Source organism: Apteryx mantelli, chromosome 2, assembly GCF_036417845.1.
Source record: "Apteryx mantelli isolate bAptMan1 chromosome 2, bAptMan1.hap1, whole genome shotgun sequence".
Lineage (NCBI taxonomy): Eukaryota > Metazoa > Chordata > Aves > Apterygiformes > Apterygidae > Apteryx > Apteryx mantelli.
The window spans coordinates 100416574-100442317 of record NC_089979.1 but is presented as its reverse complement, the minus strand read 5'-3'; the positions used below and the strand labels follow the sequence as shown (position 1 = coordinate 100442317).

The window sequence follows — 25744 nt, the reverse complement described above, 5'->3', positions numbered from 1 at the left end:
ATTTTCTCAAAACATAATAGTCACACGTGAGGAAAAGATGTATTTGTATCAAGGTATAGCAAATAAACAGTAACTACTGGAATAGCCTACATAAGGATGACAGCAATTGCCAAAAGAAGACTGCAAGTGGCAGTATCGCAGGTTGACACAAACCCACCACACACCTGTGCTTTGCAAATTCCACTGGCTCCCCACTTGCTTCATAAAACAATGAAAATTCCTGGTCTTGTTCTATACAGCCCTCAAGGGTGACCTGTAAAGGAAAAAAATTGGATTTCACCCTTTTTGGCTGGCTTGCTTTGCTAGTTTATAATGCATAAAGAAGGCCTTGAATAGACTCTTTTCCCTCATGCTTATTTATGTACTTAACTACCAGAAATAGCCCATTTTTAGTAGAAGCTTTCTTTGGTATCTGAAAAACACTGCTTAACAGCTTTCAAGCCTCAACTGAAGGGACAAAAGGCAAAAGGGACCAAAACCTTGCTAAATGCTCAAGTTTAGGAAAAAAAAAAAAAAGTTGTTCCAAACAAAAGCTTGCAAGTTTTAAACCAAAGGTCAATCATACCTTAGCTATCTTCTTGCTGCCTGGTTTCTAAGGCACCATAATCTTACCACTCAGTCTGCTGTTAATCACACAGCCTTCTACAACAGAGACATATGGGAGGAAGAAACAAAAAAAGAAAAAAACCCAATCCAACAACATTCCTCAACAAATCATGGGTTTGGGCCTTCTCCACACATTTTAAAGTTAAAAAGGAACAGAGCAGAATCAACCCTTTTCTCTTTTCTTCTGAAGGTCACCTTTTAAGAATTATTATGGTAAATGAACAGCAAGCCAAACCAGAATTGGGGACATGTAGCAACTCAGGGACTATACAAGCATATAGTTAGAAACAGTACAAGCTCCCAAGAGTTCACAGTTTAGAGGATGAGAATCTTGTTCCTTTCACTTTGTGTCACCTTCCTTGACCCATCCTAGAAAGCTATGTTCCACAAGAAAAACGTAACTGCAGAGAAAAACTGCTTTCAGATAAATTGCTAAGATGGATCCCAAAACACAGCCAACACCAGGGCTAACACTGGCTAGTGTTTTTACTAGGGATCTGGGCAATGGGACAGACTACACCCTCAATAAGGTGACCTCAGCAGACCAGAAAAATTAACTTTGTGAGGTTTCTGTCAGCCCACCACAGGTGATTGCAGCATTCAGCACCTGTTGTGGACCAGCGCCAAGCAACCATGAGGGCTGGGGCCAGGCTGGCTGAGGGGCAGCTCTGCCAAAAAGGCCCTGGGGGCGGTGGCGACAGCAGCGGGAGTAAGAGGAGCAGAGAGCACACCTGGCGGTGCTGAAGGAGAAGAAGAGCCTGGGTAGCATTGGAGCACCATGGGCAGGTGGGGCGAAGTGACTGTTGCTCTTGGGGTGGCCCTTGTGAGGAGGCACATGGAGGGCTGTGTGCATTTTGAGGCTGCCCAGAGTGTGCAAGGCAGGCAGCGACATCCTGGAGGGAGCTGAGCGGCGGGCCTGCAGGCTGAGGAGGGAGCTGGAGGCCAAGATGCCCAAGGGGAGGCCAAGGGGACTGCTTTTGTTCATCATTAAAAGAGACAGATCTGATTGGTGACAGGAATTTGATTGCTGACTATAGCTACCTACTAGGAGGGTGCAAAGAGAATGAAGCCTGACTCTTCTCAGAGGTGCTCAGTAGCAGAAGGACAAGTAGCACCAGACCCATGCTGGAACATGGAGAACTCCCAACCCAATAAAAGGAAACAACTGTCACCATGAGGGTGGTCAGACATGGAACAAGTGCTCAGAGAGGCTGTGGAGCCTCCATACCTGGGAACAGCCAAACATGACTGAATAAGGCCTCAAGCAACCTGCTCCAACTGCAGCTGCTCTAAGCAAGACGTTGGACCAGAGACCTCCAGAGGTCCCTTCCAACAACCTCTGTACTTCTATGGTTCTTCAAATATCATAAAGAGGAATGCAATGTGCAATTGCATGTGCATTTCAGAAGAGCTGCAGGCTTCTCTTTTTACCTCTATGCACCTGAATGTGTCACAGATCCAATATTAGGTTGATGAAATCAGCTGTATTGGTGGTAGCACTACCAGTGTTGTGAGCATTGGTCCTACAGCAATATTGGTTATAGAACAGGTCTGTTGAATCTGCCATCAAAGAAACTGTCTCTTCTCTGACAAAGTGTGGAATTGTCTTGAATGTTTTGTGATAGCTCACATAACTGGAGTGCTGTCATGGATGGCTATGTGCTTTTTAGGAAAGACAGGCCAGGAAAGCGAGGTGGTGGAGTTGCTCTTTATGTGAGAGAGCAACTGGAATGTATTGAGCTGTGCCTAGGGGTGGATGAAGAGCGAGTCGAGAGCTTATGGGTAAGGATTAAAGGGCAGGCTAGCATGGGTGACACTGTGGTGGGTGTTTACTATAGGCCACCTGATCAGGATGAGGAAGTCGATGAGGCCTTCTACAGACAGCTGGAAGTAGCCTCACGATCCCAGGCCCTGGTTCTCATGGGGGACTTCAACCACCCCGATATCTGCTGGAGGGACAACACAGCTAGGCACAAACAGTCCTGGAGGTTCCTGCAGAGCATTGGTGACAACTTCTTGACACAGGTGGTGGAGGAGCCAACAAGGAGAGGTGTGCTGCTGGACCTCGTACTAACAAACAAAGAAGGACTGGTGGAAGATGTGAAGGTCAGGGGCAGCCTTGGCTGCAGTGACCATGAGATGGTGGAGCTGAGGATCCTGCGAGGAGGCAGCAGGGCACTAAGTAGGATCGCAACCAGGAGAGCAAACTTTGGCCTCTTCAGGGACCTGCTTGGAGGAATCCCATGGGTTAGGGCCCTAGAAGGAAGGGGGGTTCAAGAGAGCTGGTTAATATTCAAACATCACCTCCTCCAGGCTCAAGAGAGGTGCATCCCTATGAGTAGGAAGTCAAGCAAAGGGGGCAGGAGACCTGTGTGGATGAGCAAGGAGCTCCTGGCAAAACTCAACCAGAAGAAGGAAGTATACAGAAAGTGGAAAGGAGGACAGGCCACTTGGGAGGAATATAGGAACATTGCCAGAGTATGCAGGGATGTGACGAGGAAGGCTAAGGCCCGTTTGGAATTAAATCTGGCAAGAGATGTCAAGGACAACAAGAAGGGCTTCTTCAAATACATCAGTAGCAAGAGGAAGACTAGGGAAAATGTGGGCCTGCTGCTGAATGGGGTGGGTGCCCTGGTGACAAAGGATGCAGAGAAGGCAGAGTTACTGAATGCCTTCTTTGCTTCAGTCGTCACTGCTGAGGCCAGCCCTCAGGAACCCCAGACCCTGGAGGCAAGAGAGAAAGTCTGGAGAGAGGAAGACTCTCCCTTGGTGGAGGAGGAGTGGGTTAGAGATCATTTAAGCAAACTTGACACCCACAAATCCATGGGCCTTGATGGGATGCACCCACGAGTGCTGAGGGAGCTGGCGGATGTCATTGCTAAGCCACTCTCCATCATCTTTGAAAGGTCATGGAGAACAGGAGAGGTGCCTGAAGACTGGAAGAAAGCCAATGTCACCCCAGTCTTCAAAAAGGGCAAGAAGGAGGACCCAGGCAACTACAGGCCACTCAGCCTCACCTGCATCCCTGGAAAGGTGATGGAGCAGCTCATCCTGGAGGCCATCTCCAAGCATGTGGAGGACAAGAAGGTGATCAGGAGTAGTCAGCATGGCTTCGCCAAGGGGAAATCATGCCTAACCAATCTGATAGCCTTCTGTGATGGAATGACTGGCTGGGTAGATGAGGGGAGAGCAGTGGATGTCGTGTCCCTTGACTTCAGCAAGGCTTTTGACACTGTCTCCCATAACATCCTCATAGACAAGCTCAGGAAGTGTGGTTTAGACGAGTGGACAGTGAGGTGGATTGAGAACTGGCTGAATGGCAGAGCTCAGAGGGTTGTGATCAGCGGTGCAGAGTCTAGTTGGAGGCCTGTAGCTAGCGGTGTCCCCCAGGAGTCAGTACTGGGTCCAGTCTTGTTCAGCTTCTTCTTCAGTGACCTGGATGAAGGCACAGAGTGCACCCTCAGCAAGTCTGCAGATGATACAAAACTGGGAGGAGTGGCTGATACCCCAGAAGGGAGGGCTGTGCTGCCATTCAGAGAGACTTGGACAGGCTGGAGAACTGGGCGGAGAGGAACCTCATGAAGTTCAACAAAGGCAAGTTCAGGGTCCTGCACCTGGGGAGGAATAACCCCATGCACCAGTACAGGTTGGGGGTTGACCTGCTGGAAAGCAGCTCTGCAGAGAAGGACCTGGGAGTGCTGGTGGACACCAAGTTAAGCATGAGCCAGCAATGTGCCCTTGTGGCCAAGAAGGCCAATGGTGACCTGGGGTGCATTAGGAAGAATGTTGCCAGCAGGTCAAGCGAGGTGATCCTGCCCCTCTACTCAGCCCTGGTGAGGCCCCATCTGGAGTACTGCGTCCAGTTCTGGGCTCCCCAGTACAAGAGGGATGTGGCACTACTGGAGTGAGTCCAGCGAAGGGCTACGAAGATGATTAGGGGACTGGAGCCTCTCTCTTATGAGGAAAGACTGAGAGAGCTGGGCCTGTTCAGCCTGGAGAAGAGAAGACTGAGAGGGGATCTTATCAACGTGTACAAGTATCTGAAGGGAGGGTGTCGAGAGGATGGGGCCAGACTCTTTTCAGTGGTGCTCAGCAACAGGACGTGAGGCAACGGGCACAAACTGAAACACAGGAAGCTCCATCTGAACATGAGGAAAAACTTCTTCACTGTGAGAGTGACAGAGCAGTGGCACAGGTTGCCCAGAGAGGTTGTGGAGTCTCCTTCTCTGGAGATATTCAAAACCCACCTGGACGCAATCCTGTGCAACGTGCTCTAGGTGACCCTGCTTGAGCAGGGGGGTTGGACTAGATGATCTCCAGAGGTCCCTTTCAGCCTCAACTGTTCTGTGATTCTATGATATTTCATTACCACTTAACATCTACTTGCACCATACACAAGGTAGAGAAAGCTTTTGTTTTTTCCCCTTACTTCCTTTAAGAAGGGAAGATAGGGTATGCTTTGATCATAGAGTTAATTCTTTCTCTGTGGCAAAAGAATGAATAATAACAAAAAAATTTTAAACATCTGGTGCTGAATGGGCTCTTACTAAAGCAAAAACTTCAGTTAAACACTTCTGTTCAGTACAATGGGAAACTGTAATATAATGCAGTCCTCTCCTTCCCCTTGCAGCTTTTCTTTTGTTAATAGGAGCAGAGATGATACTTGTACTGAAACAGCACAGAAAACCCCAACTGTGCAGGAATTGCCTGCTTTCTTAAATAAGACTGAGCCCCTTATCTTTTTACTGCAAAAATGGAAAACCCAATTTCTCATTTGACTCAAAGTTCACTCTCAGAATGCTTGATTCAGAGGCAACATGATGATCTAACTCAGAATTTTGCTCTTCCTACAGTGAGGGCTACCAATGATGTAGGTACTAGGGCTGTTGAGGAAACAAGGCCAGAGGGAGGGCTAAATACAATTACATCTACAGTGTAGCTCAGGCAGGGACTGAAGCCCCAGGCCTGGAGTTTGTGGAGCTCCTGGGTCCATAGGCAGAGGGTGCCCAGGTAAGGCTAATTAGGGTCATTAAAGCCCATCAGTGCCCTCAGGGCTCTGACTTCTGTGAAGATTCTTCCTCCTCTGAAGGTTCCCTGTGCTTTCACTCACAACCTTAACCAGGATCACTGGCTTATTTTCATAAGGTCTATATAAAAAGAAAAAAAAATATACGCTCTTAGTCTCCTGAAGGATTTGCTGCTGCTGTTAAATTACCTGTGATGGAGAAAGACATACCATCCTTTCCATTTTAAGCCCTAGTACTTAAGTATGCATTTTAAATTTCTGCATTTACAAGGATGAGAAAATGTTCTGTCCATAGCTTTACAGAAGTCGCCTACTTGTTGATAAAGACATTAAACTCTCTTTAAATGTTGCTTGAACATACTCACTTTCCTCATCCTCTGAGAATAAGTATTACACTTGATTACAGAATCACAAAATGGTTGAGGTTGGAAGGGACCTCTGGAAATCATCTAGTCCAACCCCCCTGCTCAAGCAGGGTCACCTAGAGCACGTTGCACAGGATTGCGTCCAGGTGGGTTTTGAATATCTCCAGAGAAGGAGACTCCACAACCTCTCTGGGCAACCTGTGCCACTGCTCTGTCACTCTCACAGTGAAGAAGTTTTTCCTCATGTTCAGATGGAGCTTCCTGTGTTTCAGTTTGTGCCCGTTGCCTCACGTCCTGTTGCTGAGCACCACTGAAAAGAGTCTGGCCCCATCCTCTCGACACCCTCCCTTCAGATACTTGTACACGTTGATAAGATCCCCTCTCAGTCTTCTCTTCTCCAGGCTGAACAGGCCCAGCTCTCTCAGTCTTTCCTCATAAGAGAGAGGCTCCAGTCCCCTAATCATCTTCGTAGCCCTTCGCTGGACTCACTCCAGTAGTGCCACATCCCTCTTGTACTGGGGAGCCCAGAACTGGACGCAGTACTCCAGATGGGGCCTCACCAGGGCTGAGTAGAGGGGCAGGATCACCTCCCTTGACCTGCTGGCAACATTCTTCCTAATGCACCCCAGGTCACCATTGGCCTTCTTGGCCACAAGGGCACATTGCTGGCTCATGCTTAACTTCGTGTCCACCAGCACTCCCAGGTCCTTCTCTGCAGAGCTGCTTTCCAGCAGGTCAACCCCCAACCTGTACTGGTGCATGGGGTTATTCCTCCCTAGGTGCAGGACCCTGAACTTGCCTTTGTTGAACTTCATGAGATTCCTCTCCGCCCAGTTCTCCAGCCTGTTCAGGTCTCTCTGAATGGCAGCACAGCCCTCCCTTCTGGGGTATCAGCCACTCCTCCCAGTTTTCTATCATCAGCAAACTTGCTGAGGGTGCACTCTGTGCCTTCATCCAGGTCACTGATGAAGAAGTTGAACAAGACTGGACCCAGTACTGACTCCTGGGGGACACCGCTAGCTACAGGCCTCCAGCTAGACTCTGTGCTGCTCGCTGATCAGAACCCTCCGAGTTATGCCATTCAGCCAGGTCTTAATCCACCTCACTGTCCACTCGTCTAAACCACACTTCTTGAGCTTGCCTATGGGAGACGGTGTCAAAAGCCTTGCTGAAGTCAAGGTAGACAACACCCACTGCTCTCCCCTCATCTACCCAGCCAGTCATTCCATCACAGAAGGCTATCAGATTGGTTAGGCATGATTTCCCCTTGGCGAAGCCATGCTGACTACTCCTGATCACCTTCTTGTCCTTCAGATGTATTTGCGCATGAGTGGAACACTAAGTGGAAAATACTAGATTCACCATGCCCTTAAGAACCAATTTACATGCTTTGGTTTTGGAAACATGTCCTATTTCTATTGTTAAGGGATAGGAGTGTATTTAAGATTTTTCCTGGCTATTGTTTGCTGAGTATTGAAATGCTTATCTTTCCCCCACCCCCAACAGTTTGTTTGGGAACCTGATGAACTGACAGGGAGGTTATTTCTCTAAATCAATAATTTTTAACCTGCTGAGCACTTCCAAGATTCCATAAATGGCAACAAAGGCATGCAAGATTTTTGCTATAGGCTTATATTTTCTATGGAGAAGTCTGTACTTGCACTGGAAGAAAGCTTCTGGGGTCCAGTTGTGAGTGAGGGAAGAATTAGTAATGATCTAAGAGAAGAGCAGTTAAGCAAGATCACACTGACTAAAGACAATTTCTGTCACATCCCTAGAGTGCAGGAGTTCCCAAATACACTACAAAAATCTGGTTAGTACCATAAATAGAGACCAACTCCCTCCCAGTTAAAAAAAATGCTATAACAGCTGCTGCTACTGATAATGTGATAGATTTAAGTGAAGAAAAATATTTAAACACAGCCTTTTTTGAAAAAAAAAAAAGTTTTCTATTCCTGTGATGCAAGAAAAGAGCTAACACTACACCAGTGATTTTCAATCTTTCACTGTGCAAACTCATCAAAGTGTTGCAATGCAGATGAAGAGTCTTGTACAGTAAATTCAAGCCTGTCAGCAGGCTTGCTTTTTTCCTTAGCTCACTTTTTTGAAGTCCTTAGAAATAGTCTGTGGTACATAGGAGGGCTGCAATTCCAGGTTGAAATAGCATATTATGTTATCATCAGAAAGGGATGTAAAAATCATAACTATTATACTTGCTTCACAGGAAATACAGATGTCTAGATTTCATAACTAGGTAGAGCACAAAAAAACAACAAAAAGATAGGTCCCTCTTCCAGGACTCTTGTTCTGTAATCCCACTGCCTTGAGGCACAGATGTAGAGCCTTTTCTCAAGGCTTTTGCAGAAGCAATAAGGAATCAGAAAAAGAAACCTGCCTGGCAATAGAAAAGGCACAGGATGACAAAAGAAATGTGCTTAAGGACTGCAAAATAGCCATTTGAAGAAACCAGAAAAAGTAAGAGCAAGTCAGACATGCAACTGTCATGTTGCCATGAATAATTTGAAAGGAAGAGAAAATTTTGTAATGCCATCTTTTGCATGAACCTTTGTAAAAAATAAAATAAAAAAAAAAGATTCCTGCAATTTCTAGTATGCAAACGCTCTCTGAATAAACCTATGAAATAACTTGACTGGGGAAGCCTGTTTTCATAGCCTCCAGGACAGAATAACTCCTGAAAGTTTTTGCCTTGTCAAAGCACTTTTTTTTTTTAATACTGACTCATTCATTCAAGAAATCTGACACTCAGCATCCAAATTCCACCACCACATAATATAAGCAACCTCTTAATACAGTAACTAGTTCTAACTGGCTCTTGTTTCCTTTTGCAGTCAAGGAATCCTACAAATACTATTTTAAGATATAAAAAATTGCTGAGTGTTCCACACATACTAGTATGGACTAGCAATGCTAGGCACCTGGGTGTCCTGTGCCAGCTCTGCAGATCTCCAAGTCTCCCTAGAGACACCAGGACCACCGTTACCCAGGAGACGGTAAGATCCTCCTTTGTTCACCTTCACGGTGGTGCACTCTCAGCTCTAGCTGGTACTCTTCTGTAAGGTTCCCTATTTCATGTCAAACACTTCAGCTATTTTTATCTCCTGTCCTTCCTGAGTTCTTGATAAGATCAATAACTTCATGCATTTTAAACCAGGAAGGAGTACTTTTTTCCTGGTATTTCTAAATGTCTCTTCTCATGCTACTTATCCATACCTAAAGTTCACAAACTCCCTCAGTGGGCTTTAACTCCTCACCATAAATCCTTCTATTGCCTACAGCTCACTCCCAGTGCTATGTCTGGCACCACAGTAATCTGCAGACAAACTTAAAATCAAACAAACGTCTTAAACATCTCCTCTCAGGCTTACAGTCCAATATACTTGTTGCAAACACCTCCCATTGCTTTTGTGGAAAATCCACTTGATCTTTCCTGGACACACACCACTGACCCTTGCATGCTTTTGTGAACACACTAAAGTGCATGTATCTTTTTAAATTAACCAGGTATTGTACTGGCTCATCACTGTCATAGCATGTGTAGGTTCGTTCATTATTTTTTTGTGGACACCAGTTTTATGATCCCTAGGCCTTGATCCTTTTTTCTTATTTCCATCTCTGATCTTCAAAACTTGAAGCCATATGAATGTTCTGTGGCATCCATTCTGAGAGAGAACCATAAATTACATTTTTGGCAAACTTAATTACTGTACGGAGCAGAGCAAAAACTGGTCCATGATTTTAAGCAAAATGAGCTAAACAGTCACTCATGTCTCCATGTCCACTTGCATTTCCCTGAACCCAAGCTCTGCAAGCAAAAATGCAACGCTTCAAGCGACACTTCGCAACTCGAGGCTGTGGTCAGGGTCTGAGAGCAACACATCATCTCTGGATCTTGGGCAAGCTTGCTGAAGGGATTCTTTGGCAATGCAGCTGTCAGAACGTATTCCAGTCAGCTTTTCATTTTATCCCCTACTTGTTCTTAGAAACAGTGTCTAGATCTGAAGAATCAGAATATTTTGGTATCCCCCTATCTGCAATTACAACTCAGTTCTGCCTAATTCAAAAATATTTCTTTCAAATGTGTTTGTGGCATATGATTTGGACTTCATACTACAGCAAGTCTGAAAGGATTTTTAAAACAAACTGGTTCTGGCCAGAAGAAAATTATGCCTCTCATCATCCAAAACAACAGGAAAACTTATTTTCAAAGACTCTTTCCTATGTGCTCTTTCATCAGCTAGATTTTGCAAAAGAATTTTCAATATATATCTGGTAATTGTTAGTCCAAATTAATTGCCAGTTATACTAACAGCTAGCTTTTAATAAAAGAAAACTGTAATCCCCTAATAAGCAGAAGGCTGCTATGGAGGTTTTGCACATGCCCTTTTTATACTCTCAGAAATACATTTAGGGTCATGCTGCATAAGGATTATTTGAAGGTAATTTTTTTAATTTTTTTTCAGAAGCTAAACATAATATTAATCTCACATGTATTTCAAATGCTGTCACAGTGACTCTTCAAATATCACCATGAATAGTAAGACTGGGATAGAATGGAAAGAAAAATCCCAACCACTATATTATTTCTGAACACAAAGCAGCATAGCAAAAAGCAACGTAACCAAGCAGTGGTGTTTATGAAAGCCTTGCCTGTCCCGGGCTGAGTCTGCACCGAGTCATCTCGGAAGCATCCTGCTACGTGACGCTGTCTGTCTGCAGTCCAGATACACCATCCATGAATAATGGAGCGCTATATGAACAGCCTTCATGGCCATTATCCTATCCTAATTCATATACATATAACAACTTGCTTCAGACCAAGTAGGATTGTGTTTAGTAGACCTCAGGTGATGGAAGACAAAATGGAATCCTGCCCAGAAGCATAACTGATCATTAGTATCCATCACCATACAAGAATAGTACAGGCAAGATTACTCCCTTTTTCTGTGAAACTCTGCGGGGGGGGGACCCCCACACCCCAAATCTATACAACAGCTTGCACTGTATAGCATGACTGCCATTAGAATATACAGATGAAGAAAGCTGATGCCACTCCAGATCAATTCCAGGAGAGGAAAGGAAAAAAAAAAAAAAAATCCCCCTTTAATTCTGAAGCCTGTGCTCAGAGACTTCTTGCACCCTCACAGATATAAACTGAAACAATTTATATCCAACAGGCCTGACTAAAGGTGTGAATGAAAACTGACTACGGAAACCACTTCAGCAACTCAAACCATACACAAAGTCAACAGGTAACACCACAAACTATGTTTGCTGTTCTGGACAGACTGGAGACTTGACTTCTGCACTCCTGAAGTGAGGTGGAGAAGCACTATTGGTAGAGGGTGGTCACAACTGCTTGCCCTCAGAAGCTGTAAGGCTGCTTCTGCAGTCTGTGCTAGGGACATGGCCCTCAGTCCTTGGGGCAAACAGCAGGTGCTACTGGAAGACTTAAGACTGGGGATTCTCAGTGTTTTGGAGTCTCACAAAGCATCTGCAGGCTCAGATCCAGGCCTGGGCAGATGCAGCAGAAAGCAGTCAGTCTAGCAGTTAGAACATTAGATGTTCAGCGACGCCATGAAGCCAGCCAAGTTGCCTTTGTGCAGTTACTGAACTGGCATCTGTATCAGCAGCACTATCAGTAGGTGAAGCATTGAGCAGACAGGCGATTGTTGCCTGTACAGCTATTGGGGCCCTCCTGCTGTGACTGCTATTTGTTCCTCCAGGCCACATTCCACAGGCACAGCCTGCAAAGACCATGCTCCCAAAGAGCTCCTATCCAGGTGAACAAGGGAGAGTCAGGGAGAGCAAAAGCGGATTACTCACTTCCCTATAAATAAATGGGAAAGTCACAGATGAATTTGATGGCTTATTCAAGGGGAAACAGGACATTTCTAGCAGATGCAGAAAAGGAAGCCTTCTGTATTATCAAAATATTTACCAGTCTCCTTTTCTCCTAACATTCAACGTAAAGAACAAAAAGGCTCCTCCCTAATCTGCTCTGCCTAACAAGCATTCATAGTTCTAGTATTAAGCAGTACATAAGGGAGAAAACTCCCAGATATCACACTACCTGATTTATTGACTGGTTTGAGTTGCTAGTTTTTCCACAGCCCTCAAACACTTAATAAACTCCAGATTTGAATAAAAATGAGTTCTTAAAATTGAGATACATTATGGAACGTGCACACAGGAAAATAATGAGCCATCTCCAAGGGACCTGACTTGCTCTTCTAGCTGCATGACTTAGTAATTTGCCATCTGAAAGCCTATCAGCCTGTAGCACAGTAGAGGAAGAGGAGGGGAGTTTTACCTGCTACAGCAGAAGCAGCTTTGATGCACTCAGTCTCTCCAAGACCCTGACCCAACACCTGCTGAAACATCTAAGAGTCTAGTTCACAACGTGCAGAGAAAAAGGCATTCAGGTATTACTCTCCATCATCCAGCTTGCTTCATCCCCTACCCTCATACTGCAGCGCTGAAAAACTCTGAGGCATACATGGTCCTGACCCTCACAGGAGCACCTAGCCAAGGGCAAGTAGGCACTACCTCAGTTAAGGGCACCTTCCATACAGATGAGGATCTCAGTGTCTGGGTCAGCAGCTCCTGGCAAGATTGTTGCTGGTTAGACCTAAGCTGTGCTAGGCAACGCAGTGTATTTGCTACTTGTTATCTAGTGCTTGCCCCTTCCTTTTTTTGCCATTTATATACTTGGAATACTGCTTTCCTGAGACCCTATTTTAGTTTCTACACATGCTCCTCCATCTCCTCCTTCCACTGCCTTCTCACCTTTCACAGCAAATAAATAAATAAAAAAAAAAAGAAACAATATAGGAATTGATCAACAGTAAAAAAAAAATTTTTTTAGACAGAAATGCAGCTTGCCAAAACAACCCACTGCAGGACACTCCTGGCTGTCTTCTCCCCAGGGAAACCTGTCCCTCATTGTAGCCATGGGCACCTGCAGAAGGCATGGACTGCCCTTGCACAAAAGTCTTGCTGCACACATGCTGTAAATCCAGTGCTTCCTGATGTGCCAGGTACATACAGTGTGTGCACTGACACACTCAAAATGACTGAACTGTGTCTGCAGAGTGCAACACATCTACCCTCCTCCCAGAGGACAAATGGCCCTTGTGACATTAGAGATTGGGCATAAAGGAGCTAGAGGATCATTGGAGGAGACGCATAGAAAGAAACTAGTATTTTAATGCTTCAGCTTCCATGCATTCCCAACCTTTCAAAAAATAGGGAGGAAATGAAAGTTTCATATTCCAGAGATTTTAGCAGCTCATTTGCAAAAAGCAAACTTTTTTTTTTAAAGGTGTATCTTAAATCTTCTTCCTCTTCAATTAGTTTAAAATGGCTCTTGTCATCAGAAACAAAATTATGAGGCAAACAGAAGCAAATTCCAGGCTAATCAATAATGGCAATCCTTCTGTTTGGAATTCCAGTAAGGAGGAGGGGATTGAAAGGGCATCCATGTGTTGCTATCCCACAACAGACAATTCAGACAAGGAATGGAGACTTCTTTATCCTGAGAGAATACCAGGATATGCTACAGCTCAAAGAGCTGTAAACCACACAGACACCTTCTTCTTATGTTAATCTAGAGTAAGAGACAAAGAAAGGACAAGCCTGAACAGAAAATGAGTAAACATTAGCTACCAGCAGACTAAAATGAGTACTCCAAAACCCATGGAATATTGTTTCACACGTCCAGTTTCTGCAGAGACCAATAAACTACTTCACCGCGGCAATTGAAGTACTGTAGTAAGGGTCTCATAAGATTTTTACTACTGCTACTTCCAGCTTCATCTAAAGCTTGCAGGGCTTCCTGCTCTGCTTTAACATACACACACACGTCACAGTAAAAGTAATTAAAAACTCACTAAGCTTTACATTTCCTCTAAACCACTGGAAATACTACCTATGTATGAGTAAAACTAATCATCCCAAGCACGGTCTCCCTGTTTAAGTGATGCAACATTAGCTGAACAAGAAAGGGGCAAGGGGGAACCTGTAGATAATCATGATTTCTTCTGATTCCCATTCCACTTCCTTCCTTCCACAAACGAGCAACAGAAAAGCACAGCAGGGTTTTTATTCAAAACGATGGAAACATGTCAAGGGATTTAGAATGTTATTAAACTTACATACTAGAAAAGTCCTCAAGGACCTCGGACATAGCAAGTAATGCCTTTCTGACCACAACCAGAATAGCTGCAGAGAACCAAATCTCAGAAGTTTTGTTACTGAGTTCAGTAAGAAACAGATTTGGTCCAAAGCTATTCTAATGCAACTAGAATAAGATGTAGTCTTACTCCTCACTATAATCTATAAGTTGTAATTGGTCAGAAGTGTCGGACATCAGCAGGCAATATATCTGCGTCGTCTTTTAAATTTTCTCACTTACGAATAAGAGACTTTCCATTACATCAAATTCTTCCACACACTAACAAAATTCAAACCCTCTCCCTCCAAATATTTCTAGTTCTGGAGTTAATACCCGATAACTTAAATGTGACAGTACAAAAAGCTTTGCTTTAGAATAAACTGATAAGCTGATAACTGATAAATAAATAAGCTCTTTGGAACAGATGATTCTCTGAAGCATCTTTCCATTCATGGATATCTTCAAACAGCACAAGATGCAAACTGATGCAAAGTTCATTGAATAGGCTTTTCAGTATTTTCTGTCTTACTGTTGACATCTTACCCTTCAGAATTTTATATAATTTTTGATTGCATTGAATATTTTTTTTTGTATTAAAAAAGTTTTTTCTTCCAAAGCAAATATGCTCAGTAATTATTTCTTTTCTAAATCACAGCCATCAACACCACTTTTCCTACTCTTTGGTAAAGTTCCAGGATTGTAAGAAACACACCGCACTCAAAAGCTGTTGTGGCCTTGGAGCACAGAAACAATCTCCACTATTCAAAGACTACTCTGTGCTTTCTTATTTATAATTGTGGCTTAAAGATGCTTGGCACTCAACAATACATAACAAAGACAAAGGCTTACAGCCTCAGGTAGTTTACACAACTTGAATCTCCCAGTTCTGCTATTGCCACCGAGTGGCTGGGCTCAGCACTAAGCAGAGGCACATGCAGGCTATGCATTGATTGCTATGCAAATGAAATGAGCAGGTCACAAGTTCAAAACAAACTAAAGGAGGCAGTTTTTCCACACAACCTGTAGTTAAAATATGGAGCTGCTTGCACAGGGTTCTGAGGAGGCTAAAAGCTTGTGCAAGGTCAAAATGAGATAGAAAAAGTTCATGGAACATTAATAACACTTTCTGAATTTAATATAAAAAGGCATCCCCTTTGGCTCAGAAAGTACTTGTACTTTAAATTGCCAGAGGGAATTATCACCATGCTTGCTCCTGTTCTTAAATTCTTCCATACTCACCCACTTTGGGCCACTATCAAAGGATACTGTGCTAAACGGACCTCTGCTCTGACCCAGTGCAGCCCTTCCTGCACTTTGGTTTGCTTTTGATTAGATAACTATAGAATCAATCACACAGAATGACATTTATATGATGTCAATGAACAAAACGGGCAATTTGGAGGGTCTGGAATGAAGTAACAGCCCATGTGAAGAAGCAAAAGGAGACACAATGATTGCATTGTACAATAAAAAAAGAAAAGGCCTTCTTCAGAAAAGAACTTTTCAGAAAAGGTTCTACAACAGCCATGTATTTACGTAGCACTGTGTTTACAAACCAGGACTCTAGATACTGGCCTGAAACCAGACCTTGAATCCCTCTAAGCTCTACTCTCTACCCAGCTTCAGCTAGACAAGACAGACAGGGGGGCTTTCTGCCTTGCACTCCAATGGAGGGGAAGAACTCTGCGCTTCACTCCCCTCTTGATCCAGGAACCCATAAGCCTACTACCAAAGCCCTGTAACCAGTGTTGGCTTTTTCAGGCCTCTCAGCAGCTGCTTCACAGTCCTATCCCTCTGTAACTCTAGCTGCCATGATTTACCTTTTTTCCCCACTATAAAGTAGCAGCACACAGACAAAGCTACTTCTAAAACTCTTGCATGTATAGGCACATTTTGCTCTGAACACCAGGGATAGAGTTATTTTTGGAAAACATACTTTCTCACATCTCTGCTTCATCTTTCTTACCCCTCACAAGAGCCTTCAGTTTTGCAAATATTCAAGAAAACGAGCATTCTCCACTTCCTCAGCCAAGTCTTTGGGTTCTGATCTGCCCCCTTTCCTGCTGGGAAAGATGTTTAGCTCTCCCTTTCTCCCCCGCTTCTTCCAAAAACACAGAACTTGTTAGCTCTAAATAGTTACCTAACAAGTTCCCCACAAAGTGATTTGACAATCAGTTAGAATACCACTATTTTTTCCTATAGTGAGCAGGCACTTCTCTATTAGCAATGACTTAACAATCAGCCCCATCATAAAGGATATACATTTACATGATACAAAATTTTTATCAGGAACAGAGATACTAAAGACATTAAAATAACAGTGTGGACATACTTCTTCCAAACATTGTTTTCCCGTGATCAATACATACAATTAAAGGAATTGGGACATTAGGATAAGTGATTCATATCAGCTTTCTCTTCTTTTTAAAACTAGTTCTCCCCCCCAAAAAACAGATTCCTTTTTCAGCATCAAGTCATTATGGTATCTGAACAGGTTTGCTATGTGCCGCTGAAAGTTGCTGAAGCGGTTCAGTTGGTAAGACACTGATCAGATCTAATCACACTGAACCATACTATCACACCATGGGCTCGTTAGCTAACGAAGCTGAGAATTCTGAGACTGAAGTCAGAATCCACTTTTCACAATATGTCAATATTTCCATTACATTATCCCATAATTTATCCATGGCACCTAATATATCTTTCTCTTGTTTTATGAAAAAACGTTTACATACTGCCTAGATAAGCTAAAAGTAACCACTTATTTTTTATGTCTTCAGATTCTCATCCACAACCCAGGTTGTGCAGTCATACTGAAACTTCAGCACATAAGGTGAACAGAAAGAAAAAAAAATTAAGTATGTATACAGTTAACTACAAGGTTGCAGCCTTTTAATCCTACCTCATTAATGTCTTCCTACATCTGTAAATAGTGTAACTTTTTTTTTTTTTAAACTGTAGATGCTGGAGGTCATTGAGTAGTAGAGAGGGGGGAAAATCTCTTCTCTTGCTTATGTCACATAGAACTAAATCTAGAAAGCAAAATAATCTGTTCACAGAACAGCAAAGACAGGAGTTACAAAAAGCCCTTGCTTGTAAGAGATTCAACCCATTTTTAATATCATGAACCTATTAAACATAAAGCACATTTTCCTTTGCCCACAACTACTGCCTTTTCAGACTTAAGTGTGATCAACTCTTGTGCATAACACATAAAATGACATAGGCCTCATTCTGAGGATTCAGCTTTATTTTTGAGAACAAAACATCACACCATTTCTTTCAGTAGTAGATCCCCTACTACCTACATTTCTCCACATATTTGCACTGGCAACACATATACAATAGGCAACACAAACTACTACAGAACAAAATTAGCTGAAGTTATACTTACTGTAACCTGGGAAGCATCCATGAATTGTAGACCAAAGTAATCAGTTTCCACAAGGTCCAAATGATACACAATCTGGTCAAACAACTCCTGCCCCTTTGCATTTTTCTGTAACAGAAAAAAATTATTATTATTTTTTTAAGTTTAAATAGGGAGAGAAAAGTGGCACAATTAAAAACCGTATGAATAGATATACTGGTTAGACATTAAAGAACTATATTGACACTTATTTTCTTCCAGAAAGATAAAACTGACATGTTGTTCCAGTCTGCAGCTATACCAATAGCACCGGATTTTGCTCTTAAAGAAAATTTTCAAAGTTCACTGCAACTCAAGATAAAGGAGAAAAAGAAAACGCTATTACCCTGCAAGTGTCCTAAGTCACAGAAACAGCATTTTAAAGCCCAGGAAGCCAAATCTGCAAATTCTCCAGTAAATGCCTGCTTGACACATTGTTTGAAATCTGCTGTGCTACCAGATGTCAACTGCAATCATACAGTGCCACACCACTACTCAAGCAGCAAAATAAATTCTGGACAACTAGAATACCTAAAGAGCTCTGGGAGGAAAATTAATGGTATTTGATAAGACTTTCAATAACTTTACTAATTGCAATTGCATTTACAGCCTTTAAAATGGAGCAAAGAAAGCTACAACTCTTATTTGGCATGCAAACTGGAACACATGGGCATGGAAACACAACTAACCTCAACCACAGGCTGTGGGCAGTAACAGGAAAGTTAACTGACCTCAAAAGTAGTCTGTACCTGTCTGCACTTGTTCAGAGGTTAAATCAAGAATTAAGTCTCCAGGGCTTCAGCTTCAAACATTACAAGAACCAAAGCTTGGAGGTTCCAAGTGGGTAGGAGGAAGAGAGAGTAACAACTCAGTTTTTCCACACAAACTCTGTCTTGCTCAGGGAAGGAATTTTTCCAATTTGTGCGGAAAAATAAAATCCTTGGGTAAAAATAAACCAGATAAACATAAATCTCAATAAAATACTGAAGCTGCAGCTATATTTTGTACAGGAAAGTACAGTACACAGCTCTGGAACCAATCCTCTGTCTGCTCTTGCCCATATCTTTTTTTTTTTTTTTTAATTTTACCGTCAAAAACTCTAACCCATTAGGCATTCCCACTTTATCCTAAATCCAAGCAAAACTCATGGATTTAAACAAAATGAGAGCTAAATGGCTTTCTGGTCTTTTAATCTGGCCTTCCACACAAGCATTAACCATAACGTGAAGAACTCCTGTCCAGGATTCCAAGCTGTCACGCTGGGTATAATCTGACTTTGCCAGTCAAAGGAAGGATGGAGAGTTTAATCTCTCTCCATTTTTCTGAGGAGAGGGTCAAGCAAGCTTAGGTGTAGGTAGTATATTTTAAGTTGCAATTTGACTAACAATGCAGAAGCACAGAAATGGAATTTTCTCAAATTCCAAGAACAGCATTGGATTTCTGTTAAAATAAGTTGCATAAAAACTTAACATAAGCTTTAAATTATCATCCTAATATACTGCTTTATTATTTTCTAGGCAAAAGGTGAATAACAGACATTCTTAATCAAAGTTCAAGATGCTATCGAAAGCAGTTGAGAAGATGACAGCTTCTTAAAGCAGTATATTACTAAGAAGCAGTACAATACAGAATTTGTGTCATTGTTTTATAGGTACAATAATTGCTACAAAGCAAAGTAGAAGTTTGCTAAGAAAGCATCTAAAATGTATTTTTTGATATTTAGTAAACACAGCACTTGTTAAAAGATGTGAAACCAAAGCATAACAGAATTCAAACAGAATCTGCTCGAATGGGAGAGAAGAAAGCCCTCCAAAGAAATAAAAAAAAGAAGTGGCAAGACATGAGGAATTCACAAAACTAGGAAATACTCATTCAGTGCTCTCTGACCATTCCGCTCCTGGTGCTTGCTTTATAGCATAAACCACCAGTATGTTTATCTATCATCAACTGTCACACATCCAACAGAAATCAGAGAGCGCACACTCCACCTCCTGTACCCAAATATTAGTTAATGTTCAACATACGTGTTACATGGAGAATAGCCCTGCACTGCACAGCTGCACTATAAAATGCAGTATTGCATACACAGCTTCAAGGAAATCATAGCATTTAAACTGTCACTAGATATGCAACTCTCACCGTTCAGATAAAGCTGTTCTAGCCATCAAATTGCTGATAGATAATTTTTCCCCAGTGTTACAGCAAGGGAGGAAGATAAAAGCGCACAGGACCTTTTCCTCCACTAACAGTAAAAAAGGATGACATACTCTACTCCTTTCTGCCTCCTCACTGCCTGAAAAACTATTTAATCAGTTGGAATTTAACAAATTAGTGCTTTCCTCTACAGAGCTTCAACTTTTACATTTTTTTGAGGATCCATGTTGAAGAAATACTTAAACTAAGAACATTATTTTAGAGTCATGCCTCGCCAGACAAGTGTGCAGAACTGCCAGAGAACTGTAGAAAAACTGCATAACTTATATCTAATAATTCCACTTAAGAAAGGTTAAGGGTATTTAACCTGGCTTGTCTTTCCTTATTATTTTGCTGTTGAGGAATTAACAGTATTGAGAGTAATTATTTTCTTAAAATTCCATTTCCCACCTCATTTGCAGGGAATGAAAAATGGAATTCTAGCAATGCATTTAGCATGAGCTGCTCTATTTAGAAAAAGCACCAGCGCCTCACACATCAGTCTGAAAAGTCTATGGTAGCAAGTGCCTTTGTTAAGAGATCTTCCTCCAAAGCTTTTTGCTATGCTTTTTATGGAAGCATCATACAAATATTTATCCTCCTCCTTCTCCCAGATTAAGAACTGCCTTCCTTAAGAAATAACTTGTCAAGAGGCACAAGAGCAATCAATATATTGCAACGAACAATACACACAGTTATGAACTTACTGTTATGAAAGTTACTGTAAGAAAATTGATTTAAGAACAGCTGCAAAAACACATTTCTTCTACAACTAAATCACTGACAGTTCCTGGTAGAGTATTGCTTGGAACCAAGGAGAACTTATGGGAGCAACTTGAAGCCTCAAAGGCAAACGTCTCAGGGCGTTTCAAATGTCCAGGTTACAAACATAAAATTACTTCAGCAACACAGGGTAAAACTGAAATAGCATGAGGCAGCCCCTTGTGTTCCTCTTTGTCCTGGGAGAGGTATAGAAATACTGAATTACACTCCCAGATTGGGAAGCTCCATGTTGAGGGACTACTCAGAGAACAACAACAACAACAACAACAGAGTATTTCATCACTCCATCTATTCTGTATGCTGAACATCTTAGAAAGGCAAGAATTTTTCCCCAAAAAACTTTCTGAAGGCTTCCATTCTAGTGCTATTTGTGATCCTTCAGTCAAAATAGCATAGTTTGATCTCTACACATCCTTTCCTTCTACCAGCCTGCAATTCCCAGGGTGGAAGGAATCTCATATAGGAAGGTAAATCACATATTCTCCTTCAGCTAACTGAGGGGGAAGTTTTGGCAGAACCAGGACTCAAAACAGGATGCCCTAGGGCTTTGAATCCCAGAAAACACTTTAAATAACAGATCCCTACCGTGAAAATTCCCTGTGCTTTCACTCAACAACCTTAATCACCTTTTACCCTTTACTGATAAGTCTGCCCCACATCTGATATATACATCCTCTTCAATAAACTAAAATTTTGGAGAGATCTTTCAGGACGTGCTGTTTAATCCAACTCAAGGGAAAAAAAAAGAAAAAAGAAAGCATCCTTTGCCACACTATGACTAACCATGAGCTGGGGGACTTTGACAGGGACCATAGCAACAAATGCAAAACATTTCCTTTTGGAACTCAGAACTTCACGAGGAAGCATCTTTTGGGAATGCAGACAGCATTCACATCACCAAATCAAGCTGCAATTAACAATGCAACCAGTTTGCTTCTGGGCTTACATGAGGCCATAAGTTTATAGCATCTTTTAGTAAAATACTGGCAGGTTCTCATAACTAGAAGAGCTTCAAGCTCCATGACTCAATGTTGTTTTAGAATCCCCATATTAATGCTGATACCTGCTGAAGAATATTAGACCTGCTGTTGTCTCACTGCCCTTCTCTTGAGAAAAGATGATACACTACATGATAGGTGTGGTCAGACTTTTATTACCTAATCGCACACTCTGCAACAGCCTTACTAGATTTGTTCAACAATAGTTTTGCCTGACATTTTTGGGGAGAAGGGTCACTCTTTCTCCAAAGCTGGTTAACTGTGGGGGAAGACTGACCTAACACACAGGAGGGGCTCTGTGCCCAGTCACACACTTTCTGGTTTTGATCAACTTATTTGCTTACCTCAAGATTTCCTAGAACACAGATGCATTTAATGGAAAAAAAAAATTAAAAAGAAAAATCACACTGTAAAACCCATTACTGAAGAGCTCCAGATATCTTCAGACTAGATCCAAGATCTGATTTCATCTTCAAGGAGAAATATTCATGGCCAATGAGACAGAAAGAAAAAAAAGGGGGGGGGGAAGAGAAACACTAGTTTTGTCAGAATGTCTTCTATCCTTCATAATTAACATATCTCACCCAGGGAGGTTTTATAGAAAATCAACAGAAGGAGTGTTCCTTTGCACATCTGAGAAATTTTCTAAAAAGATAGAAAAGAAAGGAGCTGGGAAGTCCCAGCCACAGGGAAGTGAGACATTCTCCTATTTCCTTGCTGCTCCTGGAGACTGATTTTTGGGTTGACCACTGTAAGAAGCCCTATAAGCAGTCTTGAGCTGGCTAGTCATCACTCCCACAAAACAATCATCAACAGGTGAAATCCCAGCAGTACATTTTAATTATGATTAAATTCACAATTCAATCCCAACTTCTAGCCAAAAAGCCACTGGATCAAAGAAAATTACCATGTTTTATGAGGATTTATTTGTGGGTCCTCCTACAAGGACTCAAATCAGAGTGGGCATATAAAACCCTGTGGAGCCACACTACAAACTGCATAGCCTATAGCTAAAGCAGGCCTAAATCTTTAGCTGCCAAAGACTGCCAGTCTCAGGAAAGCTATGGAAATTTTAGTCAGCTAAAACCTGAGGAAACAAAGATTAGATTCTCTAGTTAGAAACACTTCCAGACTTGATATGTGAATAGGTAGGAGATTTTAGCAAGTTTTTTTTGGAGGGAGGGGACAAGAAGGAAAGGGCAACTTCACCAACCATGGATATTTTATACCAACTGTCTCCGCCCAGGTGGATCAGAGTTGGTTTCAGGGATTTAATAATTGCTTGAAAGGTTCTGCCAAAGGGGTTGAAAAGGGAATACAGGAGTCAGAAAGACTCCCAGCCTAGTGCAGATGCAGTACAAGAATGTCACTGCTGTGCATGCTCTTCAAGACTGATCAAAGTCGGATAGCTTCTGTGCACACCTTCCCAAAATTGAAATGCTCTGAAAAGGACCAAAAGCAGTATGTAGCAACCAAGTAGAGTGCATTATATGAACATAACATGAATGAATGAGAATTGCTGAGTCATACTAGAGACTTCAGATTACAGCATTATAAACGAAGTATTAACAGATTTCAAAAACAGCTGAAGTTTCACTTGGGAAAACAACCTGTCAAATAGTCCAGGTGTACATCAGGCATCCTGCATGCCGACTAAGCAGCAAAATGGTAACAAGAAAATGAAACTAAACTACTACAAACAAAAGGGTCAACACCAACTAACTGTAATGTCTCCCAAGCTGAATAGTATCGCAGAAGTGAGTAGGTAGGAGAGATTTAGCTTCTTCTTCTAAAGAAAGCACAGCATTATGTATACTACAATACACAAAATGTTTTTGCATAGTGGTCTGCTGTGACCTAACCCTCACAGACACCAGGTTTTAGCCTCTGGGAGACTAGTAAAGGAGTATTTGTAGCAAGCAGTTCTTCATTTCGCAGGCCTGATGTTGCTCTGTTCTCACGGCATCAGCTTTTCTTCTCCTTGGTGTCTCCTGAAACAGAGGAGCTCACCATCTGCTCTGTATTCATACACCTGAACTGTTACTAACTCATTTTTCCAATATACTCCTAAGGCTGTACTAGCTCTGCTGGCCATATTGTTTAGTATTAAGAACTCCCATTACCTTTTAACAGTCATTGGCAGCATTGCTTCCCAATATTTCAGATATGCTACAGGCTAACCATGAATAAAGCTATATGGGCTTCTGGTAAGCCTCGGCTCCTGGTGCTCATTATCATCTGCACTTTACCTCACTTTCCTCTTGATAGTCAAGCCCTCAGGCTCACAGACATATTCACCTGTTGGCTCCAAACCCTGATCTTTGCTTCCTCTAAGCCTGGACACCAGGTGGATATGACTACCTGGAAGTCAGGTCTTTGGATCACGACTCTGGCAAGCATGCCAGAGCTAGCTCTTAACTAAAAAAAGTTGCATATTTTACAGCACAACTGCTATGGTATCTACAGCTTCAGCCAAGGACATATTTGAGGCCTCTGGATGGGCTTGCAAAAGCTGCTCTGAAAACCATGCTATCCCAGCTATGCTGCTCCAGCTAGTCTTGTCAAAGACAGCAATGTTTGTACAAGCTCTGGTCTCTAAATGCTGCCATCCAGAGATATAATGCTCTGCAGAGGGCATGCAGCTCTCTGCAAACTAGCCCCAACCTTGGTGTCTGCCCCATGCTCCTCTCAGGGTGACCTAATGAACAGATTCATAAGACCATGGAAAGAATTGCATTTTTATGCTCAAAACTATGCTAGTATTGCTCCCTTTCAATACACAACAAATTCAGTGTTAAGACTAAAATAAGTTCTTTTTTAACACATCATATTTCCATGGGGCTAACTACCTTGCTTGAGCTCCTGGAAGATGCTAGGTTACTTTCTTATCAGCCAACCACTGACTCAGTTTTCAGTTCTAGCTCCAAGCTCACTTCCAAATATGCCACTCTTCAAATGACCATTAAGCCTCCCATCCTGTCATGGCAGGAGCAACAGCATTGCTTCAGAGCCTGCTACTACTTGCAAATTTAAATTTAGTACAGACCAAAGAAACAAGCAGCATTCCTGAACATGTGCAGAAAAAAAATGCAACTGATGATGATACATGTGAACTTCTAGCTGAGAGGGGAAAAAAAAATCTAGCCCCTTAGAGAAATTAGCAAAAAGGCAAAACAAACAAACAAACCAGCCACCAAAAAACCACTCATGCCTAACCCTTTACAAGAAAGGGAAAAGAAATCCACAGAACAGTATTTACTTATTTATTATTACCCTGAAAGCATAAACACTTCCTCCCAGACATTTGCTGATGTCCCAAAATAAAATTTCAATTTCCTGGACAAAAAAAGCTTGCGAGTAAAGTTAAAAAACAAAGCCATGCCAAACCATTTCCTTCAACTTCCTCAAAGACTATGATAAAAGAAAGTCCCTCACTAATCACATCCCCTCCCTTCAAATCAGTGAAACCAGGAACCTCAAACAAATAAACAGCATACTACAACTTAAGTACATTCTCTCTGCTGGTAGGTTGGCATGTATCAGTGCAAGTGAGCTCAGCCTCTACAACTCTAAAATGCCAATGAGAATTGGTGGATAGACATTAAGAAAAAGAAAAAAAAACAGTGGGCACAAGTAAAACCCAGTATTGTTTCCCAGGAACACTTCCCAACAGCACTCAAACTCTCAGTTCCCCACCAATTATTGGTGAGAAAAGAAATCAGAGATCATCCCCTATTAAAGAGGCTGAAAATAGGAGTGAATAACTACAGGAGACAAACAACAATTCTTTTCCTCTTAACAGGACAGCAAGGATTGAAGGCAGAGAGGAAAGTCCATACAACTGGCATAGAGGAGATACCTGAACAAACAAATGGGTCACCATATTTTATACTTATCAGGCAGGGCACTACACAGAACTATATGGCACATAAGACAGGGTCTAGGATAGAAACACGGGGCTTCTCACGATACTTTTGACCATGCTAGCATGATGTTGGTCAAGTCTCTTGTATCAATCCAAGTTTAATATCTTCTATGTAAAAGTAATCACTTGTGAAGGAAAAAACAAAAACAAAACCCACACACCCAAAACATGGAAAGAATTAAGGGTGGGGAATAAAGATGTTATTTTCAAGCTCTGCTGTATACTCAGAATGAATGTAGAAAGGA

At 42.2% G+C, this 25744-nt stretch overlaps 1 protein-coding gene across 1 annotated transcript in view; it reads right to left on the bottom strand.

Annotated features, from left to right (window-relative positions):
- Positions 1 to 25744, bottom strand: part of EPB41L4B (erythrocyte membrane protein band 4.1 like 4B) — a 180192-nt gene that overhangs the window by 108083 nt on the left and 46365 nt on the right. The window contains exon 2 of the mRNA XM_067291164.1: positions 17586 to 17690. Within this exon, the coding sequence (XP_067147265.1) occupies positions 17586 to 17690 (105 nt within the window). The remainder of the gene's footprint in view (positions 1 to 17585; positions 17691 to 25744) is intronic.